Below are 16,451 nucleotides of genomic sequence, written 5' to 3' on the forward strand. Positions count from 1 at the left end.
AATGTGAACCTAGGATTTATGCGATACAAGAATGTATTGTCCAATGAGAGTCGGAGGTAGGGGTGGGTCTAACGACGAGCCAATCAGTGAATATCTGCTAAATGAAGCCGTGCGACGACGTCAGATGTAGGCGGATCCGTGGATCTCTTGTGATTGGTTTAGGGAAATTCGAATCCCCTCCCCCTTGTAATTGCCTACACTGGAGCCAACGCCAGACTGAAGCTCCACGCAGCTTCAGTCTGATAGTCAGGCTACGTTAGTCTAGGATAGCTCAGGGTGGGAAAACAATTGTTTCCCGGCTCTCGGTGTGTCTGGTTCTCAAGATACTGAAAGGAGCAGAGCAGTGTACTTGTGGAACTAGCTCTCAAGTGTAGGGCATTGGTTCTCAAAGTGGGGTCCCATAATTTTAATCTTTTATACTTTGGCTATTCAAAAATAGCAGATATACAAGCTCACCGAGTGCCGCGCTATGAGCTTGTAGATCTGCTATTTTTGCCAGACCCAAGGGGTCGGCCTACATGAGGCTTTGTCGGTCGGTCGGCCGGTCTGTCCCTCTTTTTCTCTGCACACACGTCATACGAAGTCCGGCCATTCAGATTTCAACCACTAGGGGTCTGGCAGTACCAGGTCTCCTGGTCCTTGTTTTAAAATCGTGAACATTTGTGCAAACCTTGGGATATATATATATATATTTTAAGACAACAAAAATACACACTTGAAATTGAGGGGGGCAAGGTCAGAGGTCAAATGGCTCTGTTCCTCTGACCTTACAAACAGCTCTGCTCTGTCTCTTGTGAGTGCCCCCCCCCCCCCTCACCTCCTTTCAATGTCATTATCATGAACCGTTTTAAAACTGCATATTTTGTACATTTTCCTTTTGCATTGTTGTTTGCTGCATCGTTTGTTTGACTGTTGAATGTTTACTTCGTGTTTGCTGCACTGTTGTTTGTCCAGTTGTTTTAAGTGTTGAATGTTTAATGGACCACAATGGAAACAAGCCCTCGGCTTTGTTGTCTCATCCATGTGCTGTTTTTTTTTTTACTCGTTCTACTGACGTACTTAAATCTATAAATTAATCAATAATCAATCAATCAATCGGGTGTTCCATTAATTAAACCGATAGAATGTAATCAACGTATTGGAAGGGGATGACAACTGCATTCCACCATCTATGGGAGCAGCATTAAAGGAGTAGTTCACCCCAAAAAATATTTTTTTCCTATCAATTACACATCCCATGAAGCCTTGAATTCATGGAGATGGTTTTGTTGTTGTCGCATTCCTGAGACAATAATTTGATGACCAGTGCAGTGTCCGGTAGGAAACACAAGGAGACTCTGCTGTTCATCAAATTGTTAGCTTAGGAATGCGACAAAAAAATCTCCATGAATTCAAGACTCCATAGGGTAGGAGTAATCGATATGAAAAAAAAGTCATTTTGGGGGTGAACTCTCCCTTTAATAATGTGATATAATGATGTGAGGAGATGCGGGGGAAACAAAAGCTCTCTGCTCACAACACTGAAACATCACATGGAAACAAGGCGTCCAAACACAGTGGCTGAGCTGCTAAGTAGCTTAAGGAAAGGTGGTCTGAACACAAAGCTCCAGACCACACCTTATTGTGTGGCGGCTCTACCTCCCACAGCCACTACCGCCGCGGGAAAATAACTTGAATTAAACCTAATTGAAATAAAAAATGAACATTCAGGATTGTACAGTGTGGGGTCCCAGAGAAAGAACAACTTGTATCAAATGGGGGTCCATGATGAGACTGTCTGTTTGGAGGTAATCTAAATTGCATCTCTAAATGCAATATCAGTCCAACTTGTTATAGAAGGTTTTTAAAAAGTGCTGCTATTCAAGAATAGCAGATCTACAAGCTTGAAGATTGGCTATACTCACTATTGGTCATAGGGATTACATACAGGGCACATACTGGTCCATTCAATTCCATTTGTACACAAGAGTTACAGACCAGTAAGGGTCCGTTTGGACCCCAGCAGGGGTCCAAACGGACCCTTACTGGTCCGTAACTCTGTTCGGGTAGTTCTATATTGAGAACTACCCGCTATCACAATACTTGAAGGCCAGACTGGAGCCGAATGGAACTCATATTTGGGCCAGACTTAAGTCATATTATGTAATGTTGATGACAACATTGTGAAACAACATATTTCAACCAGCCAAAATGTTCACACGTCTCCCCCCCATCTCCGCTCCCTCCATTGCCTCCCAGTTACTGCCCCCCCCCCCCACACAGTACAAAAGTACAACGAGTACAAAACACTGATGTCGGCCTACAAAGCAACCAAAGGCACCCCCATATCTTCAAAGCCTGATCCGGCCCTACAACCGCTCCAGCTGTCAGAACCTTCTCTAAAACGTTGGGGACAAACATCCGTAGCACTTGCCGACATCTCATCCCACACACAAGTTGCCACGTCACTCTCACTATGAATGCAGTAAACTAAAATCTAATAATCAAGGTAAATGAGAGACGTTCATCCAAAATACATATTACAATAGTAATGTGCATGCATAATTATTTTGCATTTTGAATGCTTCAACTGATACTGCACTGCTGTACTCTAAATGTACTATTTATATTATTATTTTGAAGGAGGAGTTCACCCAAAAAATTACTTATTTTCTATCAATTGCACACCCCATGAAGCCTTGAATTCATGGATTTATTTTTGTTTTTGTGGCATTCCTAAGCCAATAATTTGATGACCGGGTGTGTATCCGGTAGGAGACACAAATAATCTACTTTGTGTCTCCTACCGGATACATTAGCCGGTAGGAGACGGGAATCAAATTATTGGCTTAGGAATGCCACAAAAACAAAAATAAATCCATGGATTCAAGGCTTCATGGGGTGTGCAATTGATAGAAAATAAGTCATTTTTTGGGTGAACTCCTCCTTTAATAACTTGTGGCTGCACTTTAGAATTATTAAGGGAATTGCTATTTATTCCTAGACTTTTGTTACGCATTGGTATCGGATCGGTACTCTTATGTGGGAAGGAAACAATGCTATCATCTCTTGATTCCAGAGGTGTTTTTCACCAGGAAGTTGGCTCGTGTCCCTTCCAAACTACCCGTGCTTTTCACTGCCATCACTGCTGACAGAATGACCTTAAAGCGGAAAGTCTGACCAACTTCTAATCAATCACTTAAGCCCTATTTGATAGTGAAAATAGCCAATCACAACACGTCACATCGTGACATGTTGTGAGCTTTTAGAGCAGCTTTAGAACTATAACAAGATGTTTGATTTCTTCCTGGAAATTGTATGAACATCTTTTGAAAAAATAATAACAAAAAAATTGTAGTAAATATAAAAAAGGGGAAAAAAAGAGAAAGTGTCCCGAGTTCATATGAATGGCCTGTAGTCTCGCTGTTTCACCCCCTGCTGGTGTCAGAAGCAATTAGGCTCTATTCAAGTGGATGGGTTTTTGCCGAACTTAACACTTGATTTTATTACCTTAATAAACAAATACTATATGCTTCCAGTCGCTAGTTTAAAGTCTTCTTTCAATCACCATGATATGCGTTTTGGTAAATTATGGTCCCATTTATTTTAAAATTGAAGATAAAGTAGGCTATGCTGTAGGACGGGTGTGGCTACCTTGTGATGATTTTGATTGACAAGCTATACAACCAATAGCATTCATTCCCACCACCCGCTCTGGTCGCAACCAAAAGCATTAATTTCCGAGTACATTTTTCTGACCGGATATAGAAAGATGGCGTATTTGAAATCGCTTAAAAATAGGCTTCAATTACGGTCTGTAGAAACCAGGGGCGTGACCATGTCCATATTCTTTTACAGTCTTAACGGTCCCGACACATTCTTTAGGGAAACAGCGTTTCTGTAAAGGGAAATCCTCCATCCTGGGTGTTTCGCCCCGGTGGGTGTGGTTATATGCCTAAACCATAACCCTAACCTCACAGAAACTATGCTTGAACCGGACCTCAAAAACCACGCCCACCTGGGCGAAACACCGGGGAAAAAGAGAGAGTCCACCGCCTTTGGGTTCCTGGACATTCTATTAACACGGCGGCAGCGCCTGTGAGATCACCTCCTTGGCGCTCTTGCTGAGCTTCTCCGGGAACTCCACCTCGTACTCCACCACCAGGTCCCCTCTCCGGCTGGGCGCCTTGGACAGCGGCAGCCCCTCCCCCGTGATGCGCCGCTTCATGCCCGGCCACACGATGTCGCTGGTGGTCACGGGGATGGTGCGGCCGTCCAGCGTGGGCGCGTTGACCGTGCAGCCCACGCACAGCGCCTCCCGCAGCGACACCCGGGCCGGGAAGATGATGTCCGAGCCGTCGCGCCGGAACACCGGGTGCGGCTTGTCCTTGACCACGAACACCACGTCGGCCGCGATGCTGTTGGGCGACTCGTCGCCTTCCTTCTCGAACGTGATCTTGGTGCCCTCCTTCCAGCCCCGCTTGATCTGCACCTCCAGGATCTTCTCCTCGGTCCGCGACGACTTGTCCGGGTTCAGGCGCCGGTGGGAGATCTTCATCTTCTTGGTGCAGCCCGAGAAGATCTCCTCCAGGGTGACGCTCAGCTCGTGCACCACGGGGGGGTCCTTGTGCTTCGTGGCGCAGCCGGGACCTCCCATCCCTCCCACCATTCCGCCGGGGCTGAACGACGTGCGAAACCCCCCGGGGGCCCCGCCGCCCCCCATCATGCCCCCTAGGTTGGGACTGCCCCCGGCCCCGACACGCACGAACTGCGGGAAGGTGTCGAAGGGGTTGTGGCCGCCGAAGAACTCCTCGAACAAGGCGTGGGGGTCGACCTGGAAGCTGTAGCCGCCCGGACCGCCGCCCCCCCCGCAGCCGGCGTCCGCCTTCAGGCCCTCCTTGCCGAAGCGGTCGTAGATGTCCTTCTTCTTGGGGTCTCCCAGGACGTCGTAGGCCTCCGCGATCATCTTGAACTTCTCCTCGGCGCCCGGCGCCTTGTTCTTGTCGGGGTGGTACTTCAGAGCCTGTTTGCGATACGCCTTCTTGACTTCGTCCAACGAAGTCCCTTTCTTGAGGCCCAGGATGTCGTAGTAGTCTTTTTCCATGTTGAACTGTGTTTTCTTTGTATTAAGGGAGTTAAAGTCGAGTATGAAATCTCGGTTCTGTTTGATTAAATATTGAAAGCAGGTACGGCTGTGGTTACCTCTTCAAGAAGTGCGTCCTTAGAAGGTACCTTTGTACTGCAGATTGTACACGACAGTCACCAAAGTGGACGTATTGTCTCTGTGTCTCTTGTCTGTCTCTACGTTGCTCTGTCTCGATAGACCTCTGGCTAAAAAACAAGCACCTCCTTGTTCAGAATGGACGTCTGAAAGCAGGTTCCATGCCTCATATAGTCTGAGGGAAGTCTGGTCTCTGACGTCACACGCACAACACGTGCCTAACGACACCGTTTTGCGCAGGACGACAGGTGCTCATGCGGTTCATCAGGACAGGCGCCTTTGTTCGTCCTCTTTGTACGCTTGGAGCCCGAATCCATTCTAATTAGGGTGCAACAGTTAATCTAACTTAGATTTAATTGATTATTGTTATTTGTTTTGATGATTGATTATTCAAATAATCGATTAGGCGATTAATCTACAAGATCTACAAGCTCACAATGTGTCGCATTGTGTGACAAAGTATACAATAAGTATAAAATAACGCTTAAGTGCTTGATCCATTGTGACCGAATATTCACTCGTAAAATAATTGATAGTTGCAGTCTGCAGACCTTCTAAATTTATCGTCAAGTACATCACTGTTCTTGGACAATCACACCTGTGATGACGCGAAGTGATACGTTTGACATCACCGCGTGGACATGCAACCATTTTGCAAACATACACAAAAGCTCACAACTTGTGAGCTTTTGTATAAATAAAGCAATCGCCTGTATATTTAAGTGGTTAAAAGTAATGATCAATAAAATCCTGAAATCAATTCTACAATGAATAGGTAACCAATGAAGGAAGGCTACAATTGGTGAAATTTGCATTCTCAACTAACTTTCTTTGTAAGGCCAGAGTATATGGAGTTACATCTAGATCAGTGATTCTCAACCATTTTAATTTCAAGGACCCCCAGTTTGACATGCATTAGGCTACGGACCCCCATGGCATTTCTATCTCTGGGGCCACAATGTATATAGTAAAATCAATGTTAATCTAATGCATTTGTACACCACTCTCAGAGTTACAGACCCATAAGGGTCCATTTCATTGGTTCCTAACTATCTACAGCTGGGGACCCCCTGGAACTCCCTCAAGGACCCCTGGGGGTCCCCGGACCCCACTTTGAGAACCAATGATCTAGATGGTAAAAAAAGATAAATGTGTGGATTACTTTTCCTAGATCATCAGGAGTTACAAAAGTCTTGCTTTTATAGAAGATCTTTGCTGATAAAAACAGGACTGGACTAGCTTATCTACTTAGATTAAAAACTAAAAATTCGCTCCTATAAGTTATCAAAGTTGAACTACAAAGGCAAAATGTAGAGAAAGTGCACATTGCGGATAAAGCGAACATTTTAACTCAAATCTTTGCTTCTGGGTGATTCTACAAATGTCTTCTAAATCCTAACAGTACTTTTTGGAAAAAACGTATGTTGCTATAATATCATGTCAAGGACCCCCCCCCCCCCCCCCCCCCACACACACACACACACACACACACATCTCAAAATATGTTGTTCCACTGCCCCCAGCAGAAGCAAAGAATTGAGTTGCAAATGTTCGCTTTTCAAAAAAGGATTTGCACACGTTTTCATGATTTGTTTTTCAAAAATAGCAGATCTACTCGGTGCCGCGCTACGAGCTTGTAGATCTGCTATTTTTGAATAGCCAAAGAAATCCTAAAGAGGCCCAGCGACATGCGATTCAAAATGTGGGGTTGATCGGATGTTCATGATATGGATTCTTATGAAATAGTCAAACTGCCCGCCCCCCCCCAATGGAACTGGATACGTCTACCCCCCCCCCCCTGCCTCCCTGATACTAATGGCTCTGTTCCATTTAGTGTGGCACAGTGATTCCCAAACTTTTTAATTTCAAGGACCCCATAACTCTGAGTGTACACACCCGTAAGGGTCCATTTGGAACCCCCTCAAGGACCCATGAGGGTCCCTGGACCACACTTTGAGGCTCACTGGTGTAGCAGAGTGTTTCCAGTGAGTCAACACCCTCACTCTGTTTGACCAGAATGGAACAGAGCCTTCATTAGTATCATTAGTAACACCTAAGGAATATGGCTGCTGTGCAGATAACCTATTTACAGTACTCAGATGTACAGTTAAGTAAATGTACTTTGTTTACTTTCCGCCACTGACCGCTAGCTGCTGCAGCAGCTCCAGGTAGAGCTCGACGCGCTTGAGGAGCACTGCGTTCTTCTCAGCGCGCAGCAGCATGGAGTAAACGTCCTTGTAGGTCTTCAGCAGGTCCTTGTCCTTACCGCTGGGTTTGCACTTCACGGCGGCCGTCGTCAGCTTGACCAGCTGCAGCAGCAGGGAGGAGAAACTCGGCTCAAACAACGCCGTCAACTTCATCGCCTCCTGGAGGTCGAGTCCCGTGGAGACGGCGGACCCTTCTTCGGCCGCCTCCGTCGGCCTGGCCGGGTCGGACGTCTTCAGCAGTTCTTCACGGATGAGCTGGAAGGCGTGGTGGGTCTGCGTCATGATCTCCAGGGCGCCCGTCAGCGTCTTCAGCTTGGCCCCGCCGCTGCTGCTCTGGCCGGCCGCGGTGAACTCGGCGAGGGCCTTCCTCTCCAGCAGGGTGCGGAGCAGCTCGCACGGCGCGTCCTTCAGGCCGACGAACAAGCATGCGGCCTTGCCATAGTGCAGCTCCGCCAGGCTCCGGTGTTGCTTCCTCGTGCGCTCGCCACCCACCTGGTTGCGGAAGCAGCCGCGGTACATGAAGGCCAGCCGCTGGTGGATGGCGGCCGCTCTGTACCGATGGAGCGGCTGGCGAGACGACTCCGTCTGCGGGTCGCAGCACTTCAGCGACTTCATCATAGCCTCCGTCACCTCCCGCTCCACCTGCTCCGGGGCCTTGCGGGACAGCGGGGCGTGGTCCTGGAGCAGCGTGGCCAGGTTGAAGTAGGTGGTGCACAGCTCCCAGTTGACGCCGTCCCACACGGCCGGGTGGCTGGCCCTGCTGGCTAACGACTGCGTAGCTCGCACGTAGTAGTTTATGGCCTTGTTGTAGTAAAGAGCCTCATCGGGAGAGAACTCCCCTCCGGCGCCCTGGACGGCGGAGACGGCGCGATGGGCATGGGCGCAGACCCTCATCAGCCTGCCCGTGTTACACAGCAGCAAGGCCATGTTGGCGCCGTCGCGGATCGTCTCAAAGTCCTTCAGGCCCGCCTCAAAGCAGGCAAAGCTCTTCCTCCACAGTTCCTGCTCTTCTTCCGCGGTTTTCACCTCCTTCTCGGCGGCCAGCATGGCCGCTGCCAGGTTCATGTAGTAGACGCCCATCTCGTTGCGGATGTTGCCCAGCCGCCTCAGCGCCTGCGCCAGCTCTTCCTCTCCGTGGCCCAGCTTCGACACTTCGGAGTTGAGCACGACGTCGTAGGCAGCCTCGTAGCACTTGCTGCTGACAAACAGCTGGTGCTCCGGGTCCGTTGTCGTGGCCAAGTCCGTGGCCACGGCGAAGGCCTGGCAGCCGCTCTCCCGGTGCAGGCTGTGCAGGATCTCCTGGTCTTCTCTCGTGTGGTAGCTGTACTCCTCCAGGTAGGCGGCCCTGTTCCTGGCGTTCTGGGCCAGCATCAGCTGGATGTCTCCACACAGCGACAGGCACCGGTAGTGGAACAGCAGCACCTGCGGATGCACGGCGTTGCTTACAGAGCAGAAGTCGTAGCACTGCAGGGCCAGTTTGATGTAGCGCAGGGCACGTCCGTATTTACGCAGGTCGGTGGCCGCGTCGGACAGGACGTAGTACGCCTTAGAGGCCTTCAGGAAGAGCTTTAGCTTCATGCTGTGCTGCCAGGAGCCGGGGATCATCCCGGAGCACGTCGAAGGCTTTTGGTCCTCCTTGAAGGACCCCGTTCTGTCCAGGAGACTAAGGCCTTTCTCTGCGTCGCAGGCTCCGCTCGCACTCCTGTCTTTGTACTGGAGAGGTATGGGGGTGTTTGGTTCGGCGGCTGTAAGATCACTTTCCTTCTTTCCTTCATCCACTGCTTTCAGTCCTTTCAGGACACATCCCAGCACGTGTCTGCACCTCTCCTCCTTGTCCTGAGACACAGGGAAAGCACAGTTTGGTCGGATCCGATGAGTGGACGTGTATCTCTCTGGAACAGAAAGGTCGCCAACGGAGCGGATCACGGCCACGGCTTTGCTGTCGTCCAGACGGTTGGAGGAGTGCGTGCTGTAGGAGCCGTTCTTGCCTAGCGGTTCCTCTTCCTCATCCCACTCCGTGTCACTGTAGCTGCTGTCCTCTGAACCGGCGGCGTCCGGGAGCGTCTTGTTTCTGTTCTCCTCCTCTTCCGGCGGCTTGTCGAGCTCGAAGAGCTTCGAAAGCATGTAATGGGCCGACGCCACGATCTCGGCGTGTCTCTCCTCCTGCTCCAACAGCTTGACACAGTTCAGAAGCAAAGTTCTGATCGTCCCGTAATGCTTCCTGCTCCGTCTCCGGCCTTCTTTCAGCTTTAAGTTGCTGGCCACCTTGTACAGCAGCACGGCCACGGGAAGGCTGAACGGGTTCTGACACCTCTCCTCTTCTTCGGCCTCTTCGCACAGCGTCGTGAGGTCGTAGAGCTTCACGATGTCACTGCCGCTGTCTTTGAAGAGCCAGTAGGTGTGTCCCTCTTTGGTGCAGTTGGACTTGAGGAAGGAGAGGATGTTCCGTGCGATGTCCCTCACCTCCCTGGTGGAGAAGGTGGAGTCCTCCAGGTCGGGGATGTCCTCCGTCTTTATCACCTCGTACCTCTGGACGACGCCGTCGACGTGAAAGCACATGGCGAGCTCCGGCACGTTGCACATCAGGTTGTCCAGCCAGTAGTCGATGCCGGTCAGAATGTTGATGGGCTTGTTGTGGTCCCTGAGCCGCAGGCTGATAGCCGGGTGCTGGCGTCCTCCAAAGATAGGCATGTTAGATCCCACTAGCATGTGGATGTCTTCAAACGTCCACATGATGTTCCTGGCGAAGTTGTTCCTCAGACCCTGACCGTTTTCTCCCTCGTTGAAGAATCGAGGCGGGGTTTGGTCTTTGGGGAAGAAGTTTGCCACTTGGCCCAAGGTGAATGCGGCGCTGTCCACAGAACAAATGCTTTCCTGTTTGGGAGCTTTAGATTCCTCCAAGTCAGAGTAAGACGCGCTGCTGGCGGTGAAGGTAGCCGGCCAGGATGGACTGAACTCCTCGGCTCCATTCTCCTCTTCCCTTTGATGTGGATCTTTTGCCGAGGGCTCCACGGCCCCAATGCCATTTATACTGTAGTAGAGGAACGTTGACAGGATCGCTTGCTGATAGCAGAGTTCTTTACTCTTCTCTTTTCTCTTCCACTTTTTGTCCGTCAGTCGCTGGTAGAACTCCTTGAGCCACATCCAGTCGCCCATCTGAGAGGAACTCATGAAGAGCTCCTGAATGTTCAACTCGTCCAGAAGCAAGGTCCTTCCCACACAGTGCACGGCCATGCTGACGTGAGACTTGCTGTAGGGGATCTTCAGAAGCTTCTTGACGTTCTCCGAGTCCGCCACCACGTCCACGTCTTCTCCGATGAAGTCGATGAAGTCGTACGCCATCTCGAAACTGGAGAAAGGTTTGCTCTTGCTGCTGCCGCTGTTGCCGGACACATTGGCGCGTCCGCCTCCAAGCTGAGGGTTCTCTCTCAACCAGTTGGCAGGGGGCAGCTTCAAGTCGGTCTTCTGCAGCAATACATAGTTGACGAGGGGCGGTGCAGCACAGTATTTGACCACAGCGCGGCTCTTGACTTCGTTGTTTCCCAGGCACATGTCCGATTTGTGTTTCTTGCGTTGTTCTCTTGCAGCGCTGGGGGCATTCACTAGTTTGACATTTGCATCATCTGAAAGGATTCCATCTTCTGTTGTGCTCATCATACTTGAGCGCAATGTTCAGTCCAGCTAATGTTAACGTTAATCTAACAAGGTTTTAGTCAACTAACTGAAAAATACTACTCAAATAAGGGTTGACTGGGTTGTCTGAAACCAAGATCCACCACAGAGGTGTTCGATCAGAACTTGAACGGAAACGTCTAACCCAAGTGGTTTGCGAGGTTGTTCAAGACAACTTGGTAACAGAAAGGCTGAAATAGTACAAGTGAAAAGGGCCCGGCGCTGGGGTATCTGGGCTGTAAGGCCAAGTATACTGGTTCGTACAGGAGATGCTGAACTCTCACCTTGATGGCATTTGGTCTAGGGTCTTGAAGATAAGAGTCTTGGAGAATGGAGATCGTCAGAGATTTGGGGAAACGCTGATTGAATCTGAGCTTTCTCTGATTTTCTCTGAGATTGCAGAGCCTTTTTTTGGTCTGCTAAAATGCTAGTGTCATTCCGGTGAGGTCACGATGAGTCAACTATGTATATCCATATTTGGAGTCTCAGCAGGTCAGCCTGCCATGCCCAAATATGGAGTCCCTGTTATCAGACTCAGATGTATCAGCCAGGTCCATATAGAGTTCTAAGTTAGCTGTACCCAAATATGGGTTCCATGATGTCAGCATGGCAACAGCAGTAACCACAACAACCAAGGAAAACATTTATAACATCAACAACATTATACAAAATGAGGTAGGCCTATAATAAGTCATGTTCCATATCCCATATCCCCTGACGACAACAAATGCAAAAGTGGACACGCCACTATTGTTTGTTTTGGTAAAGTAAGTAAGTCATATATAGACATCTTTGTCCAGAGGGGCAGAGATGGACATCTAGAAATATGTAAGGGTCACCTTATTTATTATGTATTGGCCATATAGTCTTTACATAATGTTTGCATGCGCTCAGGTGCTAAAATGAGTACTTGAAGTTTGCTTAAAAACATAATTAACATGCCCACATGGTTAACTGCAGGGCTTACAAGCATTGATACTATAATGTACATTCACATCATGAATTAAAATGATTTGAGAAATCATGGCAAAACAGACAGATGCCCAGCAGACAGCCAGACAGACACACAAAGCTATTACTATATACATTTACTAATCACTAAGGCATTTACTAATCACTAATGAATTAAGCATTGATACTGTACACTCACGTCGATGAATTTAAATCATTTGAGAAATCATAGCAAAACATATAGATGACAAGTGCACAAAAGACACATAAAGCTATACATTTACCAACCACTAAGGCCATTTTGGCTTGCATATTTATTAGTCCTTAACGTTAATTACTAGTTGAAACGCTAACAGTGCATGCTTCAGCCTGCCTGCTGCTCGCTGCCTGCAGTACAGGCACACGTCATCAGTGGTGGGAAGTAACTAAGTACGTTTACTCAAGTACTGTATAGTACAATTTTGAGGTATTTGGACTTTACTGGAGTATTTCCAATTGTCAATACTCTTACTTCTACTCCACTACATCTCAGAGGCAAATACTGTGCTTTTACTCCACTACAATTATTTGAAAACTTTTAGTTACTAGTTACTTTGTGTGTATACATTATTATATTATAAAACATAAATTAGCCACCTTAGCCCTATTTTATACCTAGGCTATTTGAAAATAGCCGATCTACAAGCTCACAACGCGTCGCATCGCGACGCGTTGTGAGCTTGTAGATTGGCTATTTTCAAACATTTTAGTACTTTTACTTTTGGTACTTTAAGCATATTGTGATGCCAATATTTTTGTAGAGGGCTTTTACTTGTAACAGAGTTTTTTTTATGTTGTGGTATTGCAACTTTTACTTGCAAAAAAAGTGAGTACTTTTTCCACCACTGCGCGTCATGCAGCAACACCACCACAGCGCAGCGCGTCTGCACAACCTGACAGCCATGAGCAATAATATCTCTTTATCAATATCTAAGCTATAATAAAAGCCGAGGCAGAAGGCCCCCACCCTAGAGCCTAGGGTCTGCCTGACGTTTCTTCCAGTTAAGGGGGAGTTTTTCGTTGCCACTGTCGCAAAATTGCTTGCTCAGGGGTCTCTGCTCTACATGTAAAGTGTCTTGAGACAACTTGTTGTGATTTGACACTTTAATAAAATTGAATTGAATTGAAATGAATGATTATAACACTGGCACAGCGGCCTGTTAGATCTGTTCAAGAAGATCAGGCTATGCTCACCATCTCAGTCATGTGTTCCTCCAAACAACTAGATTATCATATCAAACACGGTCAATGGACAGTGTCCTGTTTATCTATTGTCCTGAGTTTATAATTAGTGTTAATTTGGAGATTGAAAGCTCTGGCTAGGCATGCGTTGGTGATGACACCTCATAGCATACTGTTGTACAGCCTAAAGCTATGCACATTATACTAAATAACAAAATGAACTCGAGCAGTCTGGTTTAGATATTCCAATGTTCGCTGAATTTAACCCATTAAAACCGGGAACGCATCTGTGTAACCACTTTAACCATTACTTTATGGCTATGAAAAAATAGCAGATCTACAAGCTCAGAGTACCGCGCTACACACACACACACACACACACACACACACACGCACACACGAGATGCTGTAGATTATGTGAAGGTAGCAGGCCTTTCTGAAATGAAACATTCAATAGACACCGTGTCACAGTTTTGTTCTTTATTTGTTTAAACAAAAATAGCTAAAAATAGTTCATAATAAAATAATAAATAACTCTTGTTGTCACAGTGGTTACTTCTCACACCTCGCATGATGAGAGCGCCCTCTGCTGGTCAGAAGCCAGCGGTGTTCCAGGTCAGACCCTTCAGGGTCAGTGCTTTGAGCACCGTGGTTCTCAATGTTGGGTTCGGGTACCACCGGGGGGTCCAAATGGAGCCTTTATACGGGTCTGTAACCTCTGGGGTTTTACAGATGGAACCAAACATGGGTCCATATGGTTCCATTTGTATTAAGACCTGAGGCCCATTCTACAAAGGCCTTCTAAATCACTAGTTCTCACACTTTAAAAAAAATTACAATTGCGTTGGCTATTTTTGAATAGCCAACGCAAACATCTAAAATGACACATGATGCTTTCCCTGTTTTAACCCACTTAGACCTGAGGCCTTCTAAATCCTAAGCTAAGTTTTCAGAACAAAATCCTATACATCTAAAATGACAAAAGATGCTTTTCCGTTTATTTCTACTCTGTCTGTGTCTCAGAGGAGGGCTGTGGACAGTTCAGAAACCCGCCTACTAGTGACATCATCGATGGGGAATCCAAGCTAGTAGAAACTGCAGACTTTCTATTCCTGGAGAGTTTCTGAAATGTCCACAGCCCTCCTTCTGAGACACAGACCATGTAAACACAAATGGTGCCATTTTATCATGAACATCAGTGAGGACCAATTATATAAAGATAGGTTGAAAATGGGTGAAGTCATCCTTTAACTCTCCGAGTTAAATTAACCCTGAAGATGTTACAGTGGCTCATTTAACCACGACAGTAAAAAGGGCCCTGGATGGATGGATGACGTCTACACAAGAACGCTACGAAAGGGCGCTCGGTGGCGTCTACAGCCTATACGAACACAATTGGCCCGTGTTTGGAGAGAAGCCGAGCCGGGCGCGGGGGGGGGGGGGGGGGTGATTGCACATATTCCTCCCTGCCTGCCTGCCAGTAGGACGAAGGCTCTACGTCCTCCCGGTTGGGGCTCCTCACTGGCAGGTGAGACAAGACGTGTCCCTTGTATGTATTTAAAATATTGTTTTGATGCTCATGTTAACTGTAGAAAGTATTGAGATGTTTTTTTATTAGGCCAATAATAACATTCCATAGGGCTATAGACCACACATGGACAAATGACATCATCAACTTGCAACGAAAATAAATACAATATTTAAGGTGTTTTTAATGTTTAGTTATAAAGGGCAATTATAAAAGGTATTAAGCCAGGGATGCTTTTAACCACTTAAACCCTCTAGACTTAGTCAACATGGACCTGAGTTGTCTCTGCTTGGATCGCTTTTTTTCCTTTCTCTCTACACCAAATGTCTTTGTTAAAAAATAGCCTATCTACAAGCTCACAGATTGTCTATTTCTGGCTAATAGTTCCCCCAAGAATATAGATGCTTGGGTTTCAAGTATACAGTGGGATTTTATCTTTTTTCACTGGGCGGCCCTTTGCTTTTATTGGAAACTAGATTTCAGGGAGTTGGCCTAACTCTACTCTTTCATTAGAATTGTTCCGACACCGTTATACTGCCTAAAATGCTGGTATCGGGTAGAGCAGTGGTTCTCAAACTTGTTCATGTCAAGGACCCCCAAAATGATATGTATTTGGCTGCGGACCCCCATCTCAAAATATTTAGTTCCAGGGACCCCCAGAAGCAAAGATTTTCTCCCACAAATGGAACCATTTTGTACACTCTCAGAGTTACAGACCTGTAAGGGTCCATTTGGAACCCCCTCAAGGAACCCTGAGGGTCCCTGGACCACACTTTGAGAACCACTGTCCTAGATTTGTTTTAAATGACACACAGGTATCAGATCGGTACTCACGGTACCGACCGTTACGTTAAGTTATGGGAATCGAAAACGAAAAACTAGTATCGGTACATCTCTTCTTTAAAGAATCTATAGAGAACGGCCAAGGTCAGCAGTAGGGATAATAGGTTTGTCCCATATTATCGGCCCATATTAGCATTAAAAACGTAATCGGAAAATATCGGTATTGTTTTTTATTATTATTTTTTTTTTTATAAGTTACAGGAGTTCTTACTGTATGGTGTGTGTGTGTGATATGAAATGTGAGCTTACCATAATCACAGTAATCCTTCATCATATTCAAAGGCTTTTGCAGAGAAATGAGACAGACTCCAGTCACTTTCAAATTAGAGCACTGCAGAGGGCAGGTGTGTGTGTGTGTGTGTGTGTGTGTGTGTGTGTGTGTGCGTGTGCGTGTGCGTGTGCGTGTGCGTCTGTGTCCAGCTGGCGCTTGTTGACGCTCGTTAATGTTATAGGCATCAAAGCAATTATGCTTCTGCTCTGTCACATAGACCAACATCTAATCTAAGATTAGTGGGACTCATTCAAATGACCACCAGTGAGTCCAGGGACTCACTTTATTGAAAACATCACTGTATTATATTAGATTTATTAGATATTATGTTGATATTATAGCTATTTTGTTAGATATGTGATGTTGTTACCTGACAATTAGTTGACTTTTGGTGAAACGGCCCGCATATATCGCTATCAGTTAATGTCGGTATCGGAAATGAGGAGTTGGACAATTTCAGAATATCGGATATCGGTAAAAAAAAAAAAAGTCAATATGGAACATCCATAGTCAGCAGAGGAATGGATTAATAGTTTAAATGTTTTCTTCATGTTGACT

The 16,451-nt window shown here is 46.9% G+C and overlaps 3 protein-coding genes across 3 annotated transcripts in view; all 3 read right to left on the bottom strand.

Moving 5' to 3' along the window:
• Positions 1-4,057: 4,057 nt before the first annotated feature.
• LOC311033451 (dnaJ homolog subfamily B member 1-like) lies at positions 4,058-5,083 on the bottom strand (the record flags this gene model as incomplete). Its single annotated transcript, XM_084040962.1, has 1 exon — positions 4,058-5,083. One exon carries the CDS (start codon positions 5,081-5,083, stop codon positions 4,058-4,060), a length of 1,026 nt encoding a protein of 341 aa, XP_083897088.1.
• Positions 5,084-7,326: 2,243 nt separating this feature from the next.
• LOC311033452 (erythroid differentiation-related factor 1-like) lies at positions 7,327-10,959 on the bottom strand (the record flags this gene model as incomplete). Its single annotated transcript, XM_084040963.1, has 1 exon — positions 7,327-10,959. The coding sequence occupies one exon, from the start codon at positions 10,957-10,959 to the stop codon at positions 7,327-7,329; it is 3,633 nt and encodes a 1,210-aa protein (XP_083897089.1).
• A 2,757-nt stretch (positions 10,960-13,716) lies between these two features.
• LOC311065465 (alpha-1,3-mannosyl-glycoprotein 4-beta-N-acetylglucosaminyltransferase B) overlaps positions 13,717-16,451 on the bottom strand; it is a 48,632-nt gene continuing 45,897 nt past the window's right edge. Inside the window, exon 15 of the mRNA XM_084085828.1 lies at positions 13,717-16,451. This exon is cut by the window's right edge and continues 260 nt beyond it. The gene's annotated coding sequence lies outside the window, so the exon portion shown is untranslated.

Source organism: Gymnoscopelus microlampas (assembly GCF_963454915.1).
Source record: "Gymnoscopelus microlampas genome assembly, chromosome: 18".
In the NCBI taxonomy this organism is placed as follows: domain Eukaryota; kingdom Metazoa; phylum Chordata; class Actinopteri; order Myctophiformes; family Myctophidae; genus Gymnoscopelus; species Gymnoscopelus microlampas.